The sequence below is a fragment of the Lissotriton vulgaris genome, unplaced genomic scaffold (assembly GCF_964263255.1).
Source record: "Lissotriton vulgaris unplaced genomic scaffold, aLisVul1.2 SCAFFOLD_779, whole genome shotgun sequence".
NCBI lineage: Eukaryota > Metazoa > Chordata > Amphibia > Caudata > Salamandridae > Lissotriton > Lissotriton vulgaris.
Genome location: NW_028251431.1, coordinates 172,112 through 195,748, shown reverse-complemented (window position 1 = coordinate 195,748; position 23,637 = coordinate 172,112). Strand labels below are relative to the sequence as shown.

The following is a 23,637-nucleotide window of genomic DNA, read 5'->3' as shown; positions in this document are numbered from 1 at the left end:
TCACTTTCCAGTCTCAGTTCTCCTAGTAGGGGATACAATGCCAACCTAGAACAACAAAATAGGAACACACTTCTATTCCCCTGTCACCTGACAGTCCTTTTTATTTTGCATCCCAGTTAATAGTATTCATACAGAGCAAGCACCTCATATCTTCTGCCCGGTACCCTTTTACTCAGAACCTTTAGAATATGGCGGTGCAGGAACAATTTTCTGAGTGCAGGTGCTACTATCAATGTTATATCACTCAAGCCATTGAGATTGTGAAAAATCAAACAATTACACACAGAACAGGTGTGACAAATGAACCATGCACATTCAGCAGGAGGGTGGTAACGGTGGTGTATGTAGTTGATGGTGTAGCGCTCTGTCACAGATATGTTACTAAAGTATGGTGCGGTACTGCACTGCGATTTGCAGAAAGAAAGCACATCTTCCATTAAATGACCATTACATTTGCAGAGATGTAGTTTTACTGAAAAAACAATATAGCACAAGCTCATCTCAAATATTCTATTTTGATTTTGTACAGCTGAAGCTACAGCCTTGTCGGTGTTCAGCTGCACTTCATCTTGTCACACGGCTATAAACTCTCCTGAATCTGACGCAGTCTCAATGTACCTCCTTTTCACTGCACACTTACAGCCCTCCATTTTCCACCTGAAGACTTAGGTAAACTCCTATCACATGTACACAGACGCAGCCTGACAGAAGAAGAGAACTGGCTCCCCACCGCCTTTACTTGGCCTGCTGTGTGGACCCGTAAACTGTGCCAGGCGGGCTACCAACATGGAACAATCCAGCCCGCTATATCACAGCCTGATCCTTTTCAAAACATTTATTTATTATTTAAACTTACCTGAATCTCCATAGCGCGACTAGAAAATTGCCACTGCCATGTCGGAGAGTGAAAAAAACAGACCAGCTTCAGAGAAAGAGGCAGTATTATGGGTAAGAGGAGGGAAGTAGTGTTAACACTAAAAAAGGACTAACATTTTTAGTGTTGATCTGTAAATGACCTGCCTTTCAGTGTAGGGTATACTTCAAGGAGTGAGGAATGTGATGAAGAAGACTTGGACTAAGAGTAATAAAGATTACTGCTAAACAATCGAGACAGTATATGAAAGATTTTAAGCCAAAGAGGTACTTTATATAGGAGATAATCAGCAAACCCATTTATTCTTTCCTGTCTCTGAAAAATTCTAGCCTTCTTGTTCAAATGCAAAACAATCAGAAAGGCAGACCATAGTGCATTTTAAAGAAACCTTTGGTATGCACTCATCTTCTGTCTTAGAAGATCTGCGACCTCACAATAATTCTCCTACCCCCTTATTCCATTTCCCCATGTGTAAGCTGTGAAAGTACCAATTAATGTTGTAAACCTTCAATGGGAAACATCAGCGATCAATGTAAAATTGTGAAAATTAGAGGATAAGAGCCTCTTACGCAAACAAGATAAGTCAGCACAAAACCAAATGAGAAATCGAAGTACCACATGAGACAGTGGCAAGGAGTGCAATCCATCAAAACTAACAGAAGTCAGGCTTACCGCTGGCATGTATGCAGTGCTTCCTTCATTGTACAGATTGCCATTTGGATGTCCTGGTGTTCAAACGTCATGCATGCCTGCATAACTATGATGGAGCTGTAACCAAGGGCGTGGTACATGCTGTCTTTAGCCCTGGAGAAGCAAAATAAACGTTAAAACTTTCAATCCTGTTCCACACGTTCGGTCATTTTAGTTTTGAATAGTGTAATCACAGTGGGTGAGTGTTAGGGTTTGGGAGAATTATAGGATATGGTTGTGTGGCCTTAAAGTGGAATAAACTCACAAAGACTGCATTGGTTCTAGTCAGGCTCACTTGTAAACCTCACGCTCAACCCTGGGTAGCAGTGACTTCTAGCAACAAGGCTTGACAAAGGAACTTAGTGTAAAGCATTTAACAACATCAAAAAACGGAATAAGAAAGTCATACAACATGAAAGAGACATGACATCAATTTATAAAACAGAGTATATTTTTATGCATTTTTAGAGTCCTTGATCATAATAATACACCAAAGGGTTCAGGAGATATGAACTTTAGAAGAAATAAATACTTTTAAATCCAACCACAAACACACATTGGTCAATAAAAACGTTGCCAACTTTTGTTGGTGACTCCGACCCTGGGTTGGGCAACAAAATCCGACAGGGCGGAGGTCTAGGAGTCCAGCAGGGTTTCTTTGGATAGTTACCTGCCCGCCTGGGCCTTTTCCAATGATGCTCCTGAAGCTGTGCGGTCAATGGGTGTGAATTGTAGTGGATTCCTCGGTCCATGGGTGGTTTGAGGTGACTTTGACCATGGCACTTGGGTGTCTCACAATTTCCTCTCTGCGATAGTGATAGTGAAGGACGGCGGCGGCAGGGCTTCTGGTCTCTCAACACCACAGTCACAGTGAATATCCTTGGTGGGGGCTAGTGTCTCTCTTGGGCAATGAATCTGCTCTCTGATAGCACTTCTGTGCCTGACAGACTTGGGTGCAACTTTTGGCTATCTCGGATTTGTCCATTTGCGTATCTGGCGAAGGCCAATCCCTCAGGAGTGGCTGCTGCTTTGTCGGTTTGGGCTTCCTCAGCTTGGATATCCATGGGGCTATTTCAGGAGGCCAGTTGACTGACCCTTGGAGACACTGCTTCGATCTGGTGCTGGTAACCAAATTTTCCCTGAGCCAGGAACCACAGACAAAGTCCAATCTCATGAGCCCAAAGTGCAGCAGGTGCAGTCCTTCCAACAGTGCACCCTCTCTTCTTGTACCTTCAAAGGCAGCAGGATACTCCACTGCCGGTCCTCTCTCTAAGTCGAATGGGTCGAATGGGTACAGAAAGTCAGGGTGCCAGGGGTGCCCATTATATCCCTAGAAAGTGCCCAAAAGAGACAACGCGGGCACTAGCCAATGGGCTAGTAGATCCCCTACCCTTCGGTGAAAATGTAACGGCAATGTATGGCATTACACAACCCTAGAGTGCAATATTCTTGCCACTCTGAAGTTGTCTGAACTCTTCCTTGGCTGTGAGAAGCTTGGTAGCCCACCCCAGAGGAATGGCTAAGGGCTACATGCTCCCAGAAAAAACAGATAGGGGATGGGTTTTCCCTCTCTGGCCCAGTCTCCATCTTTTCTACAGGAACAAAAGTCATTCTGTTCAGGAGTGTTGACACATGCACGCCTTCAAATGCAGCTTCCCCTTTGAAGCTCGCCAATTAGGCTGAAACACCTTCCAGCCTCCCTGAGAGAGGAGGTCACACCTCACTCTTCAGCAAATGCCTTTGTTCCTGATCATCCTGGAAGTTTTTCACACATCTCCCCAGGTGGGCAGAAAGCTCTCTGTGTGCCAGGGTCTTCGTGAGGCCACTGGACTAGCTGGGGCACAGACTCACAACTTTCTAAAAGTTGATTATGCAGCCGCACGAATGCTGGCTGGGATCCCCAAGTTCGCACCAGTTACAAACATCATTAGGGATCTCCATTGGCTCCCGATACGCAGCCGTATCAAATTCAAATCGCTGTGTATTGTTTACAATTCACTCAATAATCAAGGTCCCCACTTTCTCAAACAGAATCTTCTCCATCATGTCCCAACCCGATCTCTTCGTTCCTCTATTCAGAACTTCTTGGCTGTGCCTTGCACTAGAACAGTCACCTGGGGCGACAGGCGTTTCCTGGTTGCCGCCCCTAGACTCTGGAACACCCTTCCTGCACATATCCGAGCAAGTCCCTCCCTGTTCACATTCCGCAAACAGCTAAAGACGTGGTTATTTGACCAATAGCCTTGTATATCTTCTTTACCCCAGTTGCTGATCCATCCCTTAACTAGCGCCGAGACGCCCACGGGTATTCGCCGCGCTCTACAAATGTCAATAAATAAATAAATAAATAAATTAACTTTAAAAGTGACATACATCTTGACTTGGGCATCAAGTTGGATGTAATGCCACTATTAATTTGATATCTTATAGTACCCAGTGGCTGGAGTGCCAGCCTGCAACCTTCTGTTAGCCAATAGGGCTACTAACTTTTCTGCGCAAAACAACAACTTTTAAGAGTTTTGCTGCTAAGACATCTATAAACATATATGTCTCTCTTAACAATATCCTGCTCCCTGCCATAAGGCTCGATAGGCCTTCCTTAGGGGAGTCCTACATATAATGTTAAGGGATGGGTGGCATTGCCTTTGGTTTTAATGATAAGGTCAAACCAGCAGTGAACACACTGCTCTTCCAGTCTGCAGTGTCCGGCTAGTAGCCATTTTGTCATGTGTCACACTCAGTGTGTCAGAAACAGTGCTGCAGCCCTACGTGGAGATTCTGTCTTACATGCCCATTGTACCCTGGGTACCATATACTTGGGACTTATAAGTCAGTACTTTCCAATTGGGTATAGCTGATTCAACATAACATTTCTAATGGGTCAGACCATTGGCACTGAGGTCAGATTAGCAGGACTCTGTGAACTCTCAGAGTAAAAAACCAGCAGCTAATAGTCCTAATGAGTGCAAAAAGTGGAGGAAAACCTGAACAAAAGTCTGTTTCCTTACAGAGAGGAACGAGCCTATCTTGACCATGAAAAGTCTTTCTGTCTTTTTTTCTTGGGTAGGTAGCATTTGTATTTTGAGGCTGGGGCTTGAGAAATGACAACTGTGTTCTGGAACCACACTTTATTGAACCATTCTTCAGTAAATTTATATATTCATATAACGTTATAATATATCAGACACTATAACCCCATGTGCCATAGGATGCATTTGGAATTGGATGCATAATAATAGCTATACCGGTAAAAAGAGAATCACCTACCATTACTTGCTTGCATTTTGACTAAATACTCACATTTTCTGGCACTCAGGATCTTAAGAAAGGTGGGTTAGAAGTATCCGTGCATGTGACACTTGCAATTTTACTGGTTAGGGGGTTACTCCTCAAACCTCCCAAAATGACATCATCCACTGAGACCTGACATGACTCCTGGTTACTTACCATAAGAAGAGTGAATGGCAACCCAAATGGCCCAGCAAGCTTGAAGTTCGAGCAACACTCTTCCTAACGCTGGTCTTAGTTCTCTACCGAGGTCATGGGAGACCACACCTTTCTCTCTGAACTGTATCCAGGCTTCCACTAGAGATCAGCACAAAGAGTGGCATGCAAATGATACACAGGTAGACACTGAGTCATTCATTTAGTGGAATCCCCCCATATGTAGTTCTCTGGAAAAAACTGATGGATATTTTAGGGAAAGATAAGTTAAAAAATAATCACAATCAATTCAAGCAGCCACATCTGCAGCTTTTTCCTTAATATTAAATCATGACTGATCACATTGAAAAAAATATATATTTTAGCTTTAGCCGATGACAGAAAATCTGTATACTAACACTAACAGATTGACGAGGTTACTGTGTATTTGGGTACAGGCAGGGAGACTTTTTTTGATGGACAACCCGAAGCTATAACTACAGCCTACCTCTTACTGTCAAGCCAACTCTTCTACATCAGCACTTATTTATTTGTACATTCGGCAGCCAAACATTATAGAGAGAATGATCTGGGTGACATTTAGATTTTTTTTTAAAAAGAGCCTTCCAGTCCGACTGTCTCTCGGAGAGGCGTAATTAAAACAGTAACATGAACAGCGGAGAAAGAAAACCCTGTGAGACTCCACTAATCATGCGGATGAATAAAGACAGAGAACATTCAATTTGAAATGTTTTCCTTTGTTTAGAAATGTCCTTGTATCAAGCCAACATTGCCTACTTACACCTGCAATCTCTTCTAGACCTTGCGGCAGAGTGATATGGGCTATCTTATCCAAGGCAAAGGAAAGGGCCAGCAAAATCCACATGAATAACCGTCCTTATCTGCTTTCCCCAAAATGCATGGTAAGATTTGCGAAACAGACTAAGGACGCGTTTTAGATTTTGGCAGATGGGTACACCATCCCAAATGTGACCAATATCATGTACACCCTATTACAAGTGGCATAGAACATAATGGATTTGTAATACTAAGGATGGAATATCCATCATGTTCGTGACGGAGTAACCTGTCTGTCAAACTCTAAACCAGTGATGGAAAACCAGCAAAACGCTGCAATCAAGATGAAATTACAGCCGTGAGCAAATACTTGTTTCCAAAAAGTTACACTCAATAGACTGGAAATGTCCTTGTCTTGTTGGTCCCAAAGTTTTTCTTCTAGTAATGAGCACATGGTGGGCTATTTCAGAGGTGGGTATAACTACATTCTTCAGAGAGTTGCTAATTAAGGCAGAAAAAAGGGGCCTGGGGAATGAGACATTTCAGCAGTATCCTCCAGACGGCAACATGCTACTTTGAATCCCAGACCCTTGCCCTTATCAAGTCTTTTTAAATCTACAACAAAACTTTGAATTGTCTCATTTGGACTAATAACTTCTTTTATATGCATGGGGTAGCACGGAGGTTCAGCTGCTGTTGTGGTGGATCGTTGGTGTCAAATGGAAAGTCTGCCAGGATGAGAAACAAGTGGTCCAAGTTTGACTCTGGCAAGACAAATTACATGAGTCAATGCTACCCTCTGGGTCAAGCCCTATGGCCAATCAGCAAAAGGAGTAAGCCCCATCAAGGAATGAATAGTCAAGATTTTGGCCTCCTTCTGTCATACAAGTCTTTCTTTTCTTTCTAGAATAAATGAGCCGGTTTCACTCATCTTCTGTGTCCATGAAAAATTCAGAGAGTTTTATTGGAAGCAAACATCTCATCTTCAATCACCCCTTTAATGTGTTCATGTCTGACCTATGCACTTTCAACTCCCACAGTACCTGATGGTTATACCTCATTTTATACACAATGCAGCAGCATGCTTACTTTGGGGCACTTGCAGGTTTGTTCATGCTATGCTTTTCAGTTATAAACGTTGTCCTCTCTGGGCTGTTATGGACCCAGATCAGGTTGCACAGAGGTTTCCCATCACATATCAGGGGACTGATCAAGAAAGAAAGAAGAACCACACTGCCATGCACTTGATGTGGTTACGTTTTCGCAACTTGGGAACACATGAATAGATATTGCTCTTAACTGGTGGACTACTAGGAGAAGGTTTTTGGGCAACTAGGCAAGTGAACAAGGGGTTAGAATCTCTCCTGATAAGAGTGTCTTTATTAGGGGCACAATATAATGAAATCGAAATCTACTCTTGTCTCTCTACACTTGGTGTGCTCCAGGGCTCAATTCTATCCCCTTCCCTTTTCAATCTCTTCATGGAAACCCTTGCATTCTTCCTGAAGCAAACAGGGATCAAATATCACCTATATACTGGTGACACTAAACTCTATTACAAAATCAAATCACCCAGTGACATCCTACATCTCAACACCACACTAAGCAAGATACAATCTTGGTTTAATTCCAACCACCAAAAGTTAAACCCCAACAAAACAGAAATAATACAGTTCTGCCCTAAAAGTGACAATCTACCAATCCATGACTGGCTCAATGACCTGAATGCACTAAATTGTTCTCTCACTCTGTCCAACTCCACAAAGTTCTTAGGCATCACACTGGACAAAGCATGTCAATGAAGGATATCATCAAAAACCAAGCCAAAGGAGCGATCTACACACTAAAACACCCCAAGAAAATTAAACCATTCATTCCCTCTGATGATTTCAAGATGGTAGTACAATCTCTAATCCTCTCCAAACTGGACTATGGGAATGCCATCCTCACAGGAATGCTGAAAACTCATCTCGCCCCACTTAGATCAGTTCTAAACATGGCAGACCTGCTCATAACTAGTATTAAACGGTTTCAACACATCACACCAGCCCTCAAGATCCTCGACTGGCTTTGTATCAAAGGTACATGTAGTTACAAGACTCCCTGTATCACCCACAAAGCCCTTCACACATGTACTCCCAAATATTTAGACAGCAAACTCACAAAAGGAGAAAAAAACAAAACTCACTTATTCTTGTACCTCCAAAACTAAAAAGGAAATCAATCCAGGCTCTTTTTTTGGACATGCACCCAGCATATGGAACTCTCTCCCTAGAGTTCTAGGATGCAACCCCTCATTCTCTTGCTTCAAAGGAGACCTGAAACTCCTTCTCCTCAACAAATACTTTAACAAGTAAGCAAACTGAACTCTGTTTAAATATCTCTCTTTCTAGGATTACTCCCTCTGTGAAATGCTGTGGTTTGATTTATTCAACTGTCTATTAAGTCTTTCTCTCTCTTAACTCATTTTGTTCCAATTGCCTGCATACGGTAAACACCCTAATTGCCTAACGATTCTCTTTGTATCTATTTATGCTTGTACCAGAATCTAAGTGTCTAACGTTATATGTCAGCGACTTGATTATATTGTGTTTTCACAGTTATGTAAAGCGCTCTGATACCTTCGGGTCTAGCTAGCGCTATATAAAACATATAAATAAGGTATCCATAAACCCAGTATTCAAAGGGTCTCTATTAGCAAGGCCTACCATTGCAAAATTATGTAATTTCTATTATGCTCCCACTTAGAAAGGCACCTGAAGGAATATTTTTTTACAGACGATTAGGTCAAGGTTTTTAAGAACTGAGCTAAGGGTTTTTATTTGTGGACCGAAGACCAGTTATCCCTAAACTGCCATATTAGGCCACATTCTTCTGCTTTCTCATCTTTGCACTTCAGAAAGAGAGAAGATAAATCTACACTGCGCTCAAGAGTTGATCCCTTGGGGTCTGTGCAAAACAACTTACTTAGATTATTTGCATTGCACTCATAGATACTTAACTGTTTCGTTTTCTCAGAGAGTAATATTATTGAACATTTTTGTAAGACTTACATAAAATATAGCTTTTATCAAAGTAATTGTCATTATTGAACCTGTACCCATGCCATGCAATTAAATAAAATACAAAACCTGACAATTTTAAGACTACTAACTACGTCTTGACTTCTCCATCTGCTGTATCAAATTTACAATATCTGTTAACACTCTTAATCCACTGATATAAACTGAAGTCTTTTATTACGATGGAGTTCCTGTAGACAAAACAGCCTAATGATGCAGTGCCACATGAACACCAAAAAGTATAGTTGTTATGTTAAAATGAATTTATAGAGCGCACGTACACTGGGGAGGTTTCATGGCACTAATTTGGTTGAGATCCAAGTCATAAAAGAAGGGTTTAGAAAGCCTGTCAGAAGAGCCAAGTTTTTAAGAGACTTCTGGAACCTAGAAGATTGGTACAGAAGTGAATTTCGGGGGGAAGAGAGTGCCTGAACATGGGGGCCAAGGTGGAAAACCTGGCCCCACCAGTACGCTTTAGTCTAAATTAGGGATAAGTAGTAGATTTTTGTGAGCTGAGCGAAGATTTCGTGTGGGAACGTATTTGTTAATCATATTATCAACAAATTTCTGGCTCCTTCCGTTGAGTGGCTTAAAAAAAAAGACATCCAATCTTGAAAGCACACCACTGAACAACCGGAAGTCAGTGTAATTGCTTCAAGAGAGAAGTGATGAGATGATGCCTAGGATGGTGGACAATCACTCATGCAGCCTGGTTTTGTACTATCTGTAGGCGTCTGGAAAGATAGAGAGGGATGCAAAATATAATGAATTGGCATAGTCGGCATGGGACATGACCATGGTGATAATCACCGAAATCTGGGCATCTTGAGTAAGAAATCTACAGAACATTTTTATTTTATGAAGTTGAAAAAAACAGTTGGAGATCACCGATCTAATCTGAGGCTTCAGAGTAAGATCCTGTCTGACAGTTACCCTTAGGCTTTTAGCCGAACTAAAGGGAACAGAAGGCTGACCCAGCTCCCTAGGCCAGAAGTGGCGTCCCCATGGATTTTTAGCAATGTCACCTGTTAATACCAGCTGTGTCTTGTCCGGATTGAGTTTTAGATGGTTCTTGTTCATCCATTGACTGATAAACAGCATGGTCGATTGAAAGGCATAAACTGACTCGGAGGAGTTACTGGTGGAAAAAATGAGTTGAAAATCATCTGCATAGTTGAAGGTGCAGACTTTGCGCTCCTTCAGAGCTCGGACAAGAGGTAGAGATTGAACAACAGGGGAGAGAGGGAGGAGACCTGAGGGACTCCATAAGAGATTTTAACTCTAGGGGTGATAAACTGGTTTGTAAAGAAAGGAGCTGATCCAGCTGAGGGCAGGGCCCGCAATTCTCGCATTCCTCACACCGTCGACCAAAAGGGAATGGTCGCCCGTGTTAAAGGCAGCGGAAAGATCAAGCAGGACAAGGGCCTGCGAGGAGCCACTGTCGACCTTACAACGAAGGGTATCTAAAACTGTGAGGATTACCACCTCGGTAGAGTGCGCTGGACGGAAGCCAGCTTGATAGGAATCGAGAAATTCAGATTCCTCCAAGAAGTCTGTAAGACAACCTGTTGGTCAAATTCTTCTAGCACGTTCCAATTCACAGAGGTACTAGGCAAGGCGACCCCATTGCCCCACCTCTTTGACCTAGTCATAGAGCCCCAGGCTTGAATGATTAGATATCGTTATCAAAGGAGAGAGAGAGGACTAGAAAGCTAGTCCGTATCCCCAAGGTTTATATGTGAAATAAATAAGGGCTAGCCTATTTGTGAATTTACATAGACTCAAAACTGTATGACAGAGTACAAACCCTTTTGTTTGTTCATGAAGCCCTGACCCACCAACCTGGTTGGTGGCATGCATCATCATCGGGCCCACCCAGTGACACCGAATGTGTCCCGGTGTGCTACGACGCCTGGACACAGCGGAGAAGGTATGTTACTGAGTGTGCAGTGTAGTGGCGTGAAGGTGAACGTTTAAAAGCTATACAGGGATCCCAGTACCCGAGGGTAAATTATACTTTAATAACTGGGTCACTGTTAGCATTAAAAAAGGCTGTTGGATGTAATAGGAGTGTCTATTAGGGTCTCCTGCATCCAAGTGTGGTCTATATGTTTCAGCCAGGCCTTTATGATTAAAACTGGCTTTCCTCAGGACCAAAAAGTGAAGGTGCAATTGTCTTAATTTAAGTGAATGTGTGATTTTGAAAAATGTGAAGCACTCGCTAAGGTGCTCTATGTGTGCGAGGGGAATTCCCTCTTAGAGCATCACTGGACATACAACATGTATGACAATACAAACATACAAGAAAGAGTCTTAGAATGGTAGTATATATTCACAAAACAATCTGGTTGCCGATTTCTGTTGTGCAGTGTAGGCAATAAAGAAGCGGCAAATGGTGTAGCCATATTGGTGGTATGGCTAGAGTGAAAGTTATCGCATATACATGAAGTTTTGTGGTGTGCTAGACATCGTAAGCACATCAACACAAAGATGGGGTGGTAGGTGCATAAAGAGAATATTATCCTTGCGTTGTTTATTTGCCATAAATGCCCCATGGAGTAGTCCTGGCAGTTGCATTGACCCTAGAAAGATAAAGGGTCCTTGGGGGGTTAGAGACCCGTAAAGCAAGAGCTTACCCGGGCCGTTGCTGAAGAGCTTGTTTACTCACGAAACTGTCGGTCGGCATCTGCGGTGAACCTCTTGCTGTCTCTGGGACCTCCTTAAGAATGCCACTAGCTGTACTTAGGCCTTAAGTATTGACCGGTTTGTACGGTTCACCTGTGCATGCGAGGACAAAAAGGAGAGACTATGGGGACCTCACTTAGTCATGTCTGTACTGCGCGTGTGCGGGAGGAAAGTGTCTTTCTCGTGTGCGCATGCGCGGTGCCCTTTGTGGGCGCCTGCGCATTTTGTGTACATCCTGAAGCTATACCGGGTGTGGTTCCGGGCTGCTCAGAATTATGGCCAAGTGTCATTTGTAAATAAAGGAATTAAAGAGTGGAGATCAAAGGAGTGGAGATTAAAAGCGCTCATGGTATTAATAAGCCAGATGTACTGTTACTGGCTGTTGCTAACAAGCTGTTCATTGGGAACTTTTGACTTGTTAACTTTGACAAATACATTCCACTTTTTACAAAAGCTTCAAAACAACAATTTCCCCATTGATACTATAGCAATATTCTACCTTTGATCTAGTTAATCCTGAATCAAATACCAATTTGTTTAATAAGCTTCTTCGTTTGTGCGAATACAGTGATTCACAAAAACTCCATCTGTTGTAAAGGCCTTCAGTCCTTGCGGTCCAAGCAGATAATGGAGTCACCTGGCTGGCTGAGAAAATCCACAATGGTTTGTGAAGATTCATTAAGCCAAGTTTTTATTAGGAACATGAGATCAAGATTATATTGTAGTGTAGTTCCGATATGCCCACTAGGTTCTAAGCATTGGAATAATATATCCTATAGATTAGACGTAGGACTTAGGTCGACTAGGTCTCTATCGAATATACTAGACTTAATTGTGAGTGCCAGTTAGCTCAAAGGTCACTAGAAACTTTCTCGAATAAACAAGAAGGGATTCGTTTCTGAAAACCGCATAAACATGACAACTTAGTTTCCCCAAAATAAAACTGATCTTCAGAGTCGTGGAAACAATAGATCGATATTTCACTCAGTCAATCGTGCATGCTTCGTTTCACCAGAGGTGCAGAGAAATAGAGAGATGGGCATTTTTAATAAAAGGTATTTATTGAACAGTCTTCTTTCTCAAGCATAAGAAATTAACTGCTACAATCGTAAAACTGGTTTTAAAATATAACGCCTACAGTATAAAAAGTAGAATAAAATAATACTGTAAGAGCATTGTATGGTTCCCAAACCATAGACAAATACATACATAAATAACAGAGGCTAAAAGTACTCAACTGGTGCTTCTAAAATACGCCTACCCTGGTGTACCTAACCTAAGCTTAGTACGAGGGAAGAAGTAAGTGAGGTGTAGCATAAATATAATATTCTTTTCTGTCCAAGATTTCTCTTAGGGTCTAATCAGCTCTGTACCTTAGTTTAGAATGGAGAAGGTCAGTCTCGGGACTCGATTTCCCAACAACCCGCAAGGGTAGCTTGGAAACACTGGAGCTGGATTTCTCGGCAGGAGAAAAGACAGTGTCTCTCTCAGTGCGTCTGCTGGAGGGTCGGCTTCCTTCGGCACTTGCTGTAGCGGATGCTTCGGCCAAGTAGATAGTCGAACTGCTCCAAACCACTGTGTGTTTGCTAAGGAAAGTGTGGGCATATTTATACCTTGAAGTTGCCGAGTTTGACGTAAAGGTGGACATAATAACATCATCAAAGAATCTCAGTTCTTTGAAAACTCCATGAGTTCTTGGACAAGTCAGTTCTCGAGCAAGGGAAAGTCCCTAGCTGCTGAAGCTGAGTTTTCCAAGAAATCGTTGTAGATTTTCGGAACTAGTGGAAGTAGCCCTGCCGTATTTGGACTGGATGGTTATGATTCTTATGCCTATATAAGGACATAGTGATGTATACCTATATAAGGGCATGAATCAGGAAATTTACAATAGTATCCTAAAATGGTTTACAACAATATGTGACAAATGTGCCAACAATCGCTGTGTGGTATTTGACTGTTCATGTGTAGCTTTGAACTAAAGGTGGAATCCAGAGGAATTTCAGTTGGATTCCTGTGTATAGTATTTCTCCAGGGCATTGAGGCAAGTATTTGTGGTGATCTGACCTATACCACCTTTAAAGTTGTGCCCATCTTATAGTTATGAGGTGGTGTGCTGAAAGTTGCCAGGAAGGGTGGGGTTCTGTGTTGCTTCTTGAGATATTTTGGATAGCTATGGATTTGCTCCAGACAAAGTAAGTAGTATCTCTTTTTTGCCTCTAGACACAAGGCGTGTCTTTCCATGGCAGCAACAGAGGTTGACAGACAGTAGCTTGAGTATGGCGAAGAGAGTGTCAATTTTGATTGCTAAGGAAATAATGTATTATGCAAGAGAGATATGAAAAAACACCAGTAGTAGTGCAGTGATGGAACAAGGCGGTGCAGTTCTGGGAGGAGTATGAAGAACGAAGGAGAAAGAAGGATTGGAAGCAGAGGGTAAAAGGAGGAGGGTGAGGAGGGCTCAAAGTCCATAGTGACATAAAGTGGCTATTGTGTGTAGATGTTAATGAAAATATGTTTCTACATCAAACAGATTAAAAGTTACTAAAATACTCCCACACATTGTTGTCACACAGTGGCGGTCCTTTTTTGGGCTGAAACAGGTAACCTTTCCATTGCAGATTGTTTCATTGAAATGTCAAACTGATAATTGTCAAATGAAAACTTTGCCCAAACTGTTTTACCATGTGTAAACGTGGCAAAATAGTGAAATAATCCTGCTTTAAAATGTGCTGCATTATGCCACATATTTTGCCTTTTTCACCTACATAATTCAGGAAACCCTCCGAATAATTTGGTCCTTCTTGCCAAATAGTTGCAGTAGCCCCGTCACAGACTAAAGATGTCATTTACAGCATGACTGGGGTTCAGCCAGATTGGCAGGGGTCTTCCTCTCTCCCTTCCCATCAGATGACCACCTCCTATACTTGGAGGAGCCACACTAAGAAAGCAGGCATATTTACCTCTTTACCCAAGGTTCTTCCGACAGTGCATAAACAGACCTTCAAAGTAGGTATTTATTTCTGCAAAATAAAAAAGCTAAGACCAAGATGTGCTGATAATGTTCTCATATTGTGTGAGGGTCATTTCTGTTTCCAGTTTGGGATTTAAGTATTTCTATGGTTGTCCTGCAGAAAATGTAGAAATTGCCCTTAATAGAACTGACTACCAGTTGAAGGTTTTGGCTAGTGGAGTAAGCTGGAGATCTGCCTGGAAACAGCAGACACTTCCTAAATGGTGTGGGAAAACAGGCGTTTGCAGCTTTTTGCCCAATGATCTGCCAAACATTAAATGGCCACTTAAATCACGCTGTCACATTGTCAAATCAGCATTGACTTACTACGTAGAAGAGGAAATGATTAGCTTATGATGAAAAGGAGTTTTAAAAGCGGAGAGAGTCAGTGATGCAAGCATCTTAAAGCACAGCACCTAATGAATCAATTTTATTTGCTGTCAGAATTCTTAAAACTTGTGTGGTGTGTGTTTAAACAGAATACTTTGTGTGTATACGTGTTCATGGCTAGCTGAGAAAGAATGCAGAATACAATCTAAAAACAATTACTTCCAACTATTTAATTGATCGTCTAGTTTACATAAGGAATTGCAATTACTTGAACTTAAAGTTTGTTAATAAATATCAAGTTAATGTTTTTTTTAAAAAACGCTTGAAAGACCATCAGCTAGATTCATCAAGCATTTTTGCGAGTGCAAATGGTGCGAATCGCTAAATTCGGCCGTTTGCGCCCGCAAAAATGGCATTTGGAATTCATAATGGGTCATGAACTCGCAATTTGAAAAATCGCAAATAATTGCGATTTTTCTAATTGCGATCGCATTTAAGGAATCTTAATTTGAGATTCCTTAAATGCTATTCATGAACCTTTGAAAAATTGTGATTTCGCTATTTTTTGCCGCTATTTACTGCGAAGTCTGACTTTGTGGTAAATAGCGAAAACTGAGAAAAATGCACTTTTGTGCATTTTTCTCAGTTGTATGTTACAAACACACATGTCCTTTGGACATGTGTGTGCGCAACATCAGTCTACATTTTTTTTTCAGGGTTGCTACAGGGTGTCCTTTGGACACCCCTGGCACCCTTGAAATCGCATCCTTATTTGAGATTAGCAAATTGCTAATCGCAAATAAGGAATAACTCCCCATTCATTCCTATGGGCCTTTAGGCCCATAGGAATGAATGGGGAGTTATTCCTTATTTGTGATTATCAATTTGCTAATCGCAAATAAGGAATGTGTAGGAATCACAATTTATCTAGCGATTCCTACATGAATCCCGTTTTGCAAGTCCTTAATAGCGATTCCTTAATAATTGCTATTAGGGACTCGCAAAACGGGACTATGATGAATCTGGCTGTATGAAACTTACACCAGCATTTTGTGTTCTTCGGTTGTGGTGCAATTCAAATGAGGCAAACAGGAAAGACTGGAAACTAGCCATGGTAAAGGCCTTGTTAAAAAAACCAAATCTTAACCCTGATGACTTCTCTAATTACCGCCCCATTTCCCTCCTCCCCGGTATCAGCAAGCTTGCTGAAAAGTGGGTCAACAAACAACTGGCATCCTATTTGGAGTCTCAAAACCTGCTTCATCCCACACAGACAGGTTTTCGAAAAGGACAGGGAACTGAAACAGCCTTGTTGAGGGTGGTTGAGGTATCCAGGAGGATTCTGGACGCAGGTGGCAGCGCAGCCATTATCCTCCTGGACCTCAGCGCCGCCTTTGACACGGTTAATCACCGTGTCCTACTGGCCCGCCTAGAAAGAATTGGAGTCACAGGCAAAGCTCTTGAATGGCTTGAATCTTTTCTTAGTAATAGATTCTTCAAGGTCTTCTCAGATACCAACTGCTCCCTCCCAATACCATTACAGTGTGGGGTGCCACAGGGCTCTTCCCTTAGCCCCACACTGTTTAATGTGTACATGGCCCCCTTGGCAGAGGTAGTAGCCCCCTTCGGAATCCAATTGGTGAGCTACGCTGATGACACCCAGCTAGTAGTCTCCCTCACCCAGACAGACTCCCCCCAGAACAACCTCTGTAGCTGCCTGGGTGAAGTCGCAGGATGGATGGATGCCTCCCATCTAAAACTGAATGGAGGAAAATCCGAGCTGATGTTGCTCGGAAGAAAGGCCTCCTTTAACACCCCCTCTATGTGGCCTTCCTGCATGGGACCCGGACCCACCCCCAAAACGGAGATAAAGAGCCTAGGGTTTTGGCTCGACTCGGAGCTCTCTTTTAAAACCCAGGCAAAAAAGACAGTGGCTACGTGCTTCGGTCTAATAAAAACCATCCGGAAAATTCTTCCCCAACTACCGGAAACTGCGAAGAAAACCATAGTCCAGTCCCTCATTCTATCCAGGCTGGACTATGGGAATGCTCTCTATTTAGGAGCCCCCACCTCAGTCATTCGTCAACTGCAGATAGCTCAAAATTCCGCAGCAAGGCTACTCACCGGAACCAGCCGTCGCACCACCGCAGCCCCTGCATTAAGGGCCTTACATTGGCTCCCAATAAAGGAGCGAATCCATTTTAAGACTCTTTATCTGGTCCATAAAACTCTCTATGGGAACGGCCCCCCCATTCTGAAGGATATGATCAGACCATACACTCCATCTAGGCACCTTCGCTCTAACCACCAAAATCTCCTTATAACACCCAGGACCAACAAAGCCCGATCTGGGGATCGTCTTTTCTCCAGAAATGCAGCAAAACTGTGGAACGCCCTACCGCTATCACTCCGCTTAGAACCCAGCCTGCTGGTGTTTCGAAAACAACTAAAAACATCATTGTTTCCTAGGCTATAAACCAGTCTTCCCCATCTTTTAATTTCTGCATCACCCTTCTATTTTTCATCAAGCGCTGGGATGCTTCCGAGTAGCCATGCGCTATATAAGAGCCTTTCAATTTCAAACAGCCCACAGTCCCAGCCCTGAGAGAGAGTGTATGCAAGATATAGAGTATAATCATGGACAACTGTTACTAAACAAATAGAATTCCCAAATGTCCTATTCAATTCTATAGGTTTCTGTTTATTTGAATATCTACCAGTTTAAGTCATATGCCTCACCCTCATGCCTTCAAGATGACAAGACGTTAATCATACCTCATCACTCCAAAAAGGGGACTCTGCAAAAAAGTGCCTCTAACAACTCAAAAGGCACCAACATATCAAAATACTGTGCAGAATGAACTTACCATGGACGTAACAAATCCAGGGCTTCTGAGAATTTATTATTTAGAAATAAATTAAGTGCCATTGTACACTCCTCCAGCGCACACTTGAGGTCCATCTTGGAAGCCCTATAAAAGAAAAAGAGAGTGAGGCACATTAAACTCTACCTTGGAGATTTCACAATTGCTTCATATCTTAAATTGTTACCTGGTTCCAGAACACTTTCAGGACATCAAAACTAATCTTGCAGAGGCTCTAAATCATTCACAAACGATTCACAGTTATGCAGCTGAACTATACATAGAGAGCATGTTTTGAGGTTAGTCTACTAGAACAAGCTATTTTACAATATAAAGGTGACACAATAGTCCCATTCTGAAAAATTGGATTTGGAACTGTAGTGTAGTTCCTATATTCCCAATAGGCTCTGCGCATTGGAATAATATATTCAGCAGTGTAGACGTAGGACTGAGGTCGACTAGGTCTCTACTGACTATATTAGACTTAAGGTTTGCCAGCTAGCTCAGAGGTCACTAGAAATTTTTCTCGAATAAACGAGGAGGAGTTTAACCTCCCTGGATAGACAAGAAGGGATTAGCTTCTGACAACCATATACCAGGACAACGTTGCTCCCTCAGAAGAAGAGTGTATCTCTAGAGTTGTGTAAAAACAATAGACAGCTATTTCACTCAGTCAATCGTGCGTACTTAGTTTCACCAGAGTGCAAAGAAAAGAGAGACGGGCGTTTTCAATAAAAAGGTGTAATTTATTGAGCAGCCTTCTTTCTCAAGCAAGAGAAATGGCATTGCCATAATTGCCATACTTAATGTAAAGTAAAGTGCGTACAGTAAAAGGAGTATTATGAAATAATACTGTAAAAGCATTGATATGGTTTCTTAGCCATAAGATACTTTAAAATGGATAAAATATATACATACATATATACATTGACTAACGTACTCAACTGGTGCTTCTAAATACGCCTACCCCGGTGTACCTGACCTAAGCCTAATACGTGGGAAGGAGTAAGTAAGTAGCAGTGTAAGTTAAGTTGGGTTTGCCAAGAATCTGACTCAAGAATTCTCTTTAAGGGTTTAGTCAGCTCCGTACCTGGGTAATAGAATGCAGGAGGTCTGGTATCTCTCTTTCAGCACTCAATATCCCAGCAGCCCGCGAAGGTGGCTGAGAACACCGGAGCTGGATTTCTCGGCAGAAGAAAAGACAGCGTCTCTCTCAGTGCATCAAAAGGGAGGGGCAGCATCCGTGGACTCTCGCAGCAGCTGGGCTCTCGGGCAAGTAGATAGCTGCTCGGCTCCAAAACCACCACCGCGTGTTTGCTTAAGGCCACGTTGGTATATTTATACCTAAAAGGTGCCGGGTTTGACGTAAGGTTGGACATAAGACGTCAATAAAGATGTCACTAAAGATGCCACTAAGAACTGGCCATCCTTACAGTGCTTCACAGGAGTTCTAGGACGAAATCAAAACAAAAGCAAATGGGGATTTCCCAGGTTGCTGAAGGTTTGGTTTGTTTAGAGAACTCGTTGTGCTTTCTAGGAGTCCGGGGAAGTAGCCTTGCTTAATGTGACTGCATGGGCTACAACTAATGGATATGATTTCTATGTCATTATAGGGATATTATTGATTATAACCGTACAAGGCCATAAAATAGAAATATCGATTTAGGTTCCTAGATAAAAACACAATACCCACTCCACGATCTAATGTCCATCATTACTAAAACTAAGCAATAGTAAACATTTAAAGGTGCATGTGTATTCCAACCCACCCCAAAATACATTTTTTGCATTCGAGATGGTGAATGCGAAATACACAAAAATGATTATTGGTACTGTACGCTTTTCAAGCAGTGTAATCATTCAGTTAAGCATGCTTATATATATTAGCTGAACGATTTGCGAAAATTACACATGAAATGGCTCTTAATACAGAAAAGAAGGTTGAAACCATTCCATCACATATGAATACAGTTGCTGCAAATGTGCTAGAGGCTGAGGTAATATATTGTCTCTAGAGTTCCTAAAAATAGAAGCTCTGTTTTTTAAGAATAGTTCTACTTTAAGCAATAATTTCGCTTTCAGGGGAGAAAATAGTTCCAAATGTTTTCAGTAGCTTTTTGTTTATCAAAGCTGAAGGCCGAATTCAGAGTTCAGGGGAACGCTGTGTTTGTGTGCTCGTTGCTTAAAAAGTTATTCTTTCTGTTCAGGGGAGAACATCATTTCAGACAGACTCGCAAAAAATTGGTCTACGACATCAGGTGAAAGTTCGACCAAGTTTGAAAGTGCCGCAACAGTGCAGTCGTGAGAATGATTGCTATCATCGATGTCAGGATCAGCAATGCTCACAGAAGGTCGTACCTGGGGGATGCTGCTCTCATCTCGTACTTCACTGCCACCTAATCGTAGTGGTGAAGTCTCAACGAATGCCGTCATCAGAATGGGTAGCCGCTGGGGACAACACGATGCATGAGCCGTTACAGAACTTAGCAAAGTATCTGTATCCAATGGTACTGCTGATGGTAGTGTAAGACAGACGTCCAACACGCATTCTTCTCCGCATAGCATACATCGAAGCACAGGTAGGATGCAATTTTGCCAGATTGGTCTGAATGAAAGAAACCAGGTCATATTCAGATCTCTTAGCCGGGCTAATCCAAGGACTTTAGTTATGCGGTTCCGATAGGGTATAGCTAGGATCGTTTCTTCCATCGTTGCTGGAGTCTTGTCTGTGACTTGGCTTGCCATATCGGAGCCGAAGGATCAAAAATAAAATTCCTGCTACGAGTCCCAAAAGTAGTGGTAGGCCGCCAAAGACAGAATGGACTAAATTGGGAAAAATGCCCAGAACTGTTTTGAAGGGTGTTAACAGTCCCGAAACAATTGTCTTAAATATATGTGGGATACCACTGGTATCAGACATATTTAGGATTTGGCTTAGCATTTCTACGAAATGCACAGGGCAATGTGTTGATAAAAGGGTATGTATCTCTGCCGTTGTCCTTGCAACCAGAAGATCATACGTTTCTTTTGATGACGTTAAAGGCACGGTTGTCTGTAAAAGAACAGACTTCATTCTGCTTAAAGTATCAATTCGAATAGAAGAGATATTCAAAGAAGGCTAAATCGTCGCCTGCGTATCTGGAGTGCTGTTCGGATACAATACTTGCATACAGCAAGTGACCATGGAACTAACGCTTACGAGATAGGCTTTCCCTGGCACCATGCCACAACAGCTGTGGTCCACTATTAGAATATAGCTCCCGTTAGAAAGCCGTCTAAAGAATGGCTTTACTTGTGTTGCAGGTGTGCCGTGCTGGTGACATGAAAGGTTATTTGAATTCCCCTCACAGGCCCCATGCAAATTAATACCTTGGCACAGAAGTATACCGCTTAGTGATTGTTTACAATTGTTACCACTAAGAAATACATTCTGTTTCTTTTCACTATCACATGTGTGTGTTTAAGGCAATTTCCATGATGACTTAATGTACCCTTTACCCAACCTTTGATACTAGCCCGCTGGTATATACTCTTGGCAGTATTTAAATTGGAAAGTTGTTATCGGAATTGTAATTATTCCGTGAATTATCCATTCAATGACAGGTCTTTCTGACATAGTCAGTGGTAATCTCTCAAGTTTTTCAATGCTCAGAATCGTATAGTCTGCTCCTTTTTGTGCCAAACTGATTTGTTTATCAGTGAGGTTAAAGATAGAGAATAATGACGTTGTGTTTATCAAACGCCATGGCATGTAGCCTGAACGCAGATTTTGCAACGTCCAGCCGAGCTGTACAATAGAACGTAATTGGGACTGACCGTGTTGTAACATTAGTAAGTCCTGATCTATTATATCGATAGCAGATGATACAATACTGTCCAGTGAATATATTCTGGAGGACAGAGTCATTAACCCATTGTCCACAACAGAAAGTGATTTTTCCAAATTAATACGATCAATTTCTCGTATTTTTTCTGCTGTCTCTATTTGAGTTACTTTCCAAGCTTCGTTGTATGCAGCGTATATACCGGCCGCTATGAAACGTTTTTGACGCTGTTTGCGTGGTCCCATTATGAAATCACGCAAGTCAGCACCGCCTTTAAGTAAAGTCAAGTGTTGCTTAATTTCAGCCAGTGTGGATTTCTGTAGCCACTGTAGACATAGTTTCCCTACACTGTATGTTGTTACTATCCCTGGATGTTGTCTCTAGGAGTATCTAGGGTCTGGTCTGGTCATTTTGAACCCGTGTATTTTGTTCAGGAATCTATCTTGACAGTTATTTGTGTCTGTTGGCCAGATCAACCACTTTTTCCATTCAGGATGTGTTCTGTTTTGGTGTAAAATATGGGATACGTCTATCTCCATATCAGTTGTGCTATTACTATCAAGTATGGGCTTTGGAATAGACAGTTTGTTTAAGTCTTTAATCTGAGCTAGGCCAAGACAAGTAGTCTGTTGAATGGTGTCATTCAAGAATATTATTTGTTCTGGGATCATGCAGGCTCTAAACAGTGCTTCTAAACCTTGTACCTGCCAATCTTTTGTACCCCAGATTGTTTTTGTTTCAATGTTGTTTTTCCAGAATTCAAAACCAAATGTAATCATTTTTTCATAAAATGTTTTAAAAATAGATTAATTCAGTATTTGTCAACATTGTTTTTATCCCTGTCTTATTTAACAGTTTAAAATAAAACGTTTCTGCATCACTTGTGTTAAACCCTGAGAAGTATGGGAATTTCTCATAAAATGTTTTTGAACTGCTTTTAGGTGGAGTTGCATAATGTTCCCATTGATCAAACTTAAAAACATTTCTAGGTTGAGCAGATTTATGTAAATAGTGATGTGCAAAGTGATTGTAACAGTACATTTGTTCATAATTCGACGAACCCTGTAAGTAATCATGTTCTGTAAATTGTGCTAACATTACTAAATCTGACATCATATTATTTATTCTTTCAAAGTCCCAATCATCAGAGAATGTACTTGGTTTTACAAAGTCACTTAATGAAACCTTGAACGGATGTGGATATTTCAAGAGTTCAACCGGGCCATAGATTTCGTAATCCGTTTTGTCTCAAACTACCCCACGGGGTATTGGAATGGCTGTGACATTCACTGATGATAGTTCTCTTTTCTCGATGTGAGATGACTTGTGTGGTTTTAGGACCAAGTTAATGTTTTGACTTGCTGTGTCCATTGTACTGTATTTTCCCTCAATGAATTTTCCTAAACAAAGTACCATGATGAGCCAAAGCAGGAGGAAAAGTACACCTAACACATTCCAAAATTCAAACTATGGAGAAATCAGATAGGTTTCTTTGAGTTGATGAAAGAGTTTAGTTACTTTGTCTTTGAAAGTTTTTGTTGTTGGCGTTTCTTCAGGTTCGCTTGGATCTTCAGAAAAGTTATTGAAATTGATGAAGTAGCCAGATGCAGTTCTGTCAATTGTTGGAATTGCTTCTGAATTTTCCTTTGCTTTTTCGTTTTTACTTTAATTAGCATAGTCTGAAGCTACATCGTTGTAGACAGGTGTTTCTTGACGAACTGTTGCAATTTGGGTTTCAAGAGGCACAAGTTCCATGGCATTGTTGCCTAGTCCTTTTTTATTCACTGCAGGTTTATCAAATGTGATTAGTCTCTCAGTTTGAACCTCTTGGATTATAGCAAATTTTGGTATTCTGCTATTTCTTGGGAGTCCACTGGGCCTACTACTTATTATTGGCCACATGATTGTGGTTTTTACCAGGTCGATGGATACAACTCGGTTCTCCTTTTTACCAGCAAGGGGCGGTAGTACAACTGATCTTGTTCCGCTGATAGCTAAGACAGGTACTGTTTTTCTGTGAGAAGGCCCAAATTCCTTCTTCACCGCGATCTTCTCTCTGACCAGATCCCCAATCTTT

The 23,637-nt window shown here is 41.7% G+C and overlaps 1 protein-coding gene across 2 annotated transcripts in view; it reads right to left on the bottom strand.

Annotated features, from left to right (window-relative positions):
- LOC147662885 (tetratricopeptide repeat protein 39B-like) overlaps positions 1 to 23,637 on the bottom strand; it is a 308,732-nt gene that overhangs the window by 116,588 nt on the left and 168,507 nt on the right. For both annotated transcript variants that reach the window (XM_086950822.1, XM_086950823.1), the window contains exons 2-3: positions 17,740 to 17,844; positions 1,547 to 1,678 (exon numbers count right to left, since the gene is read on the bottom strand). In XM_086950822.1, the coding sequence (XP_086806948.1) occupies positions 1,547 to 1,678; positions 17,740 to 17,834 (227 nt within the window). In that variant the 5' untranslated portion in view covers positions 17,835 to 17,844. The remainder of the gene's footprint in view (positions 1 to 1,546; positions 1,679 to 17,739; positions 17,845 to 23,637) is intronic.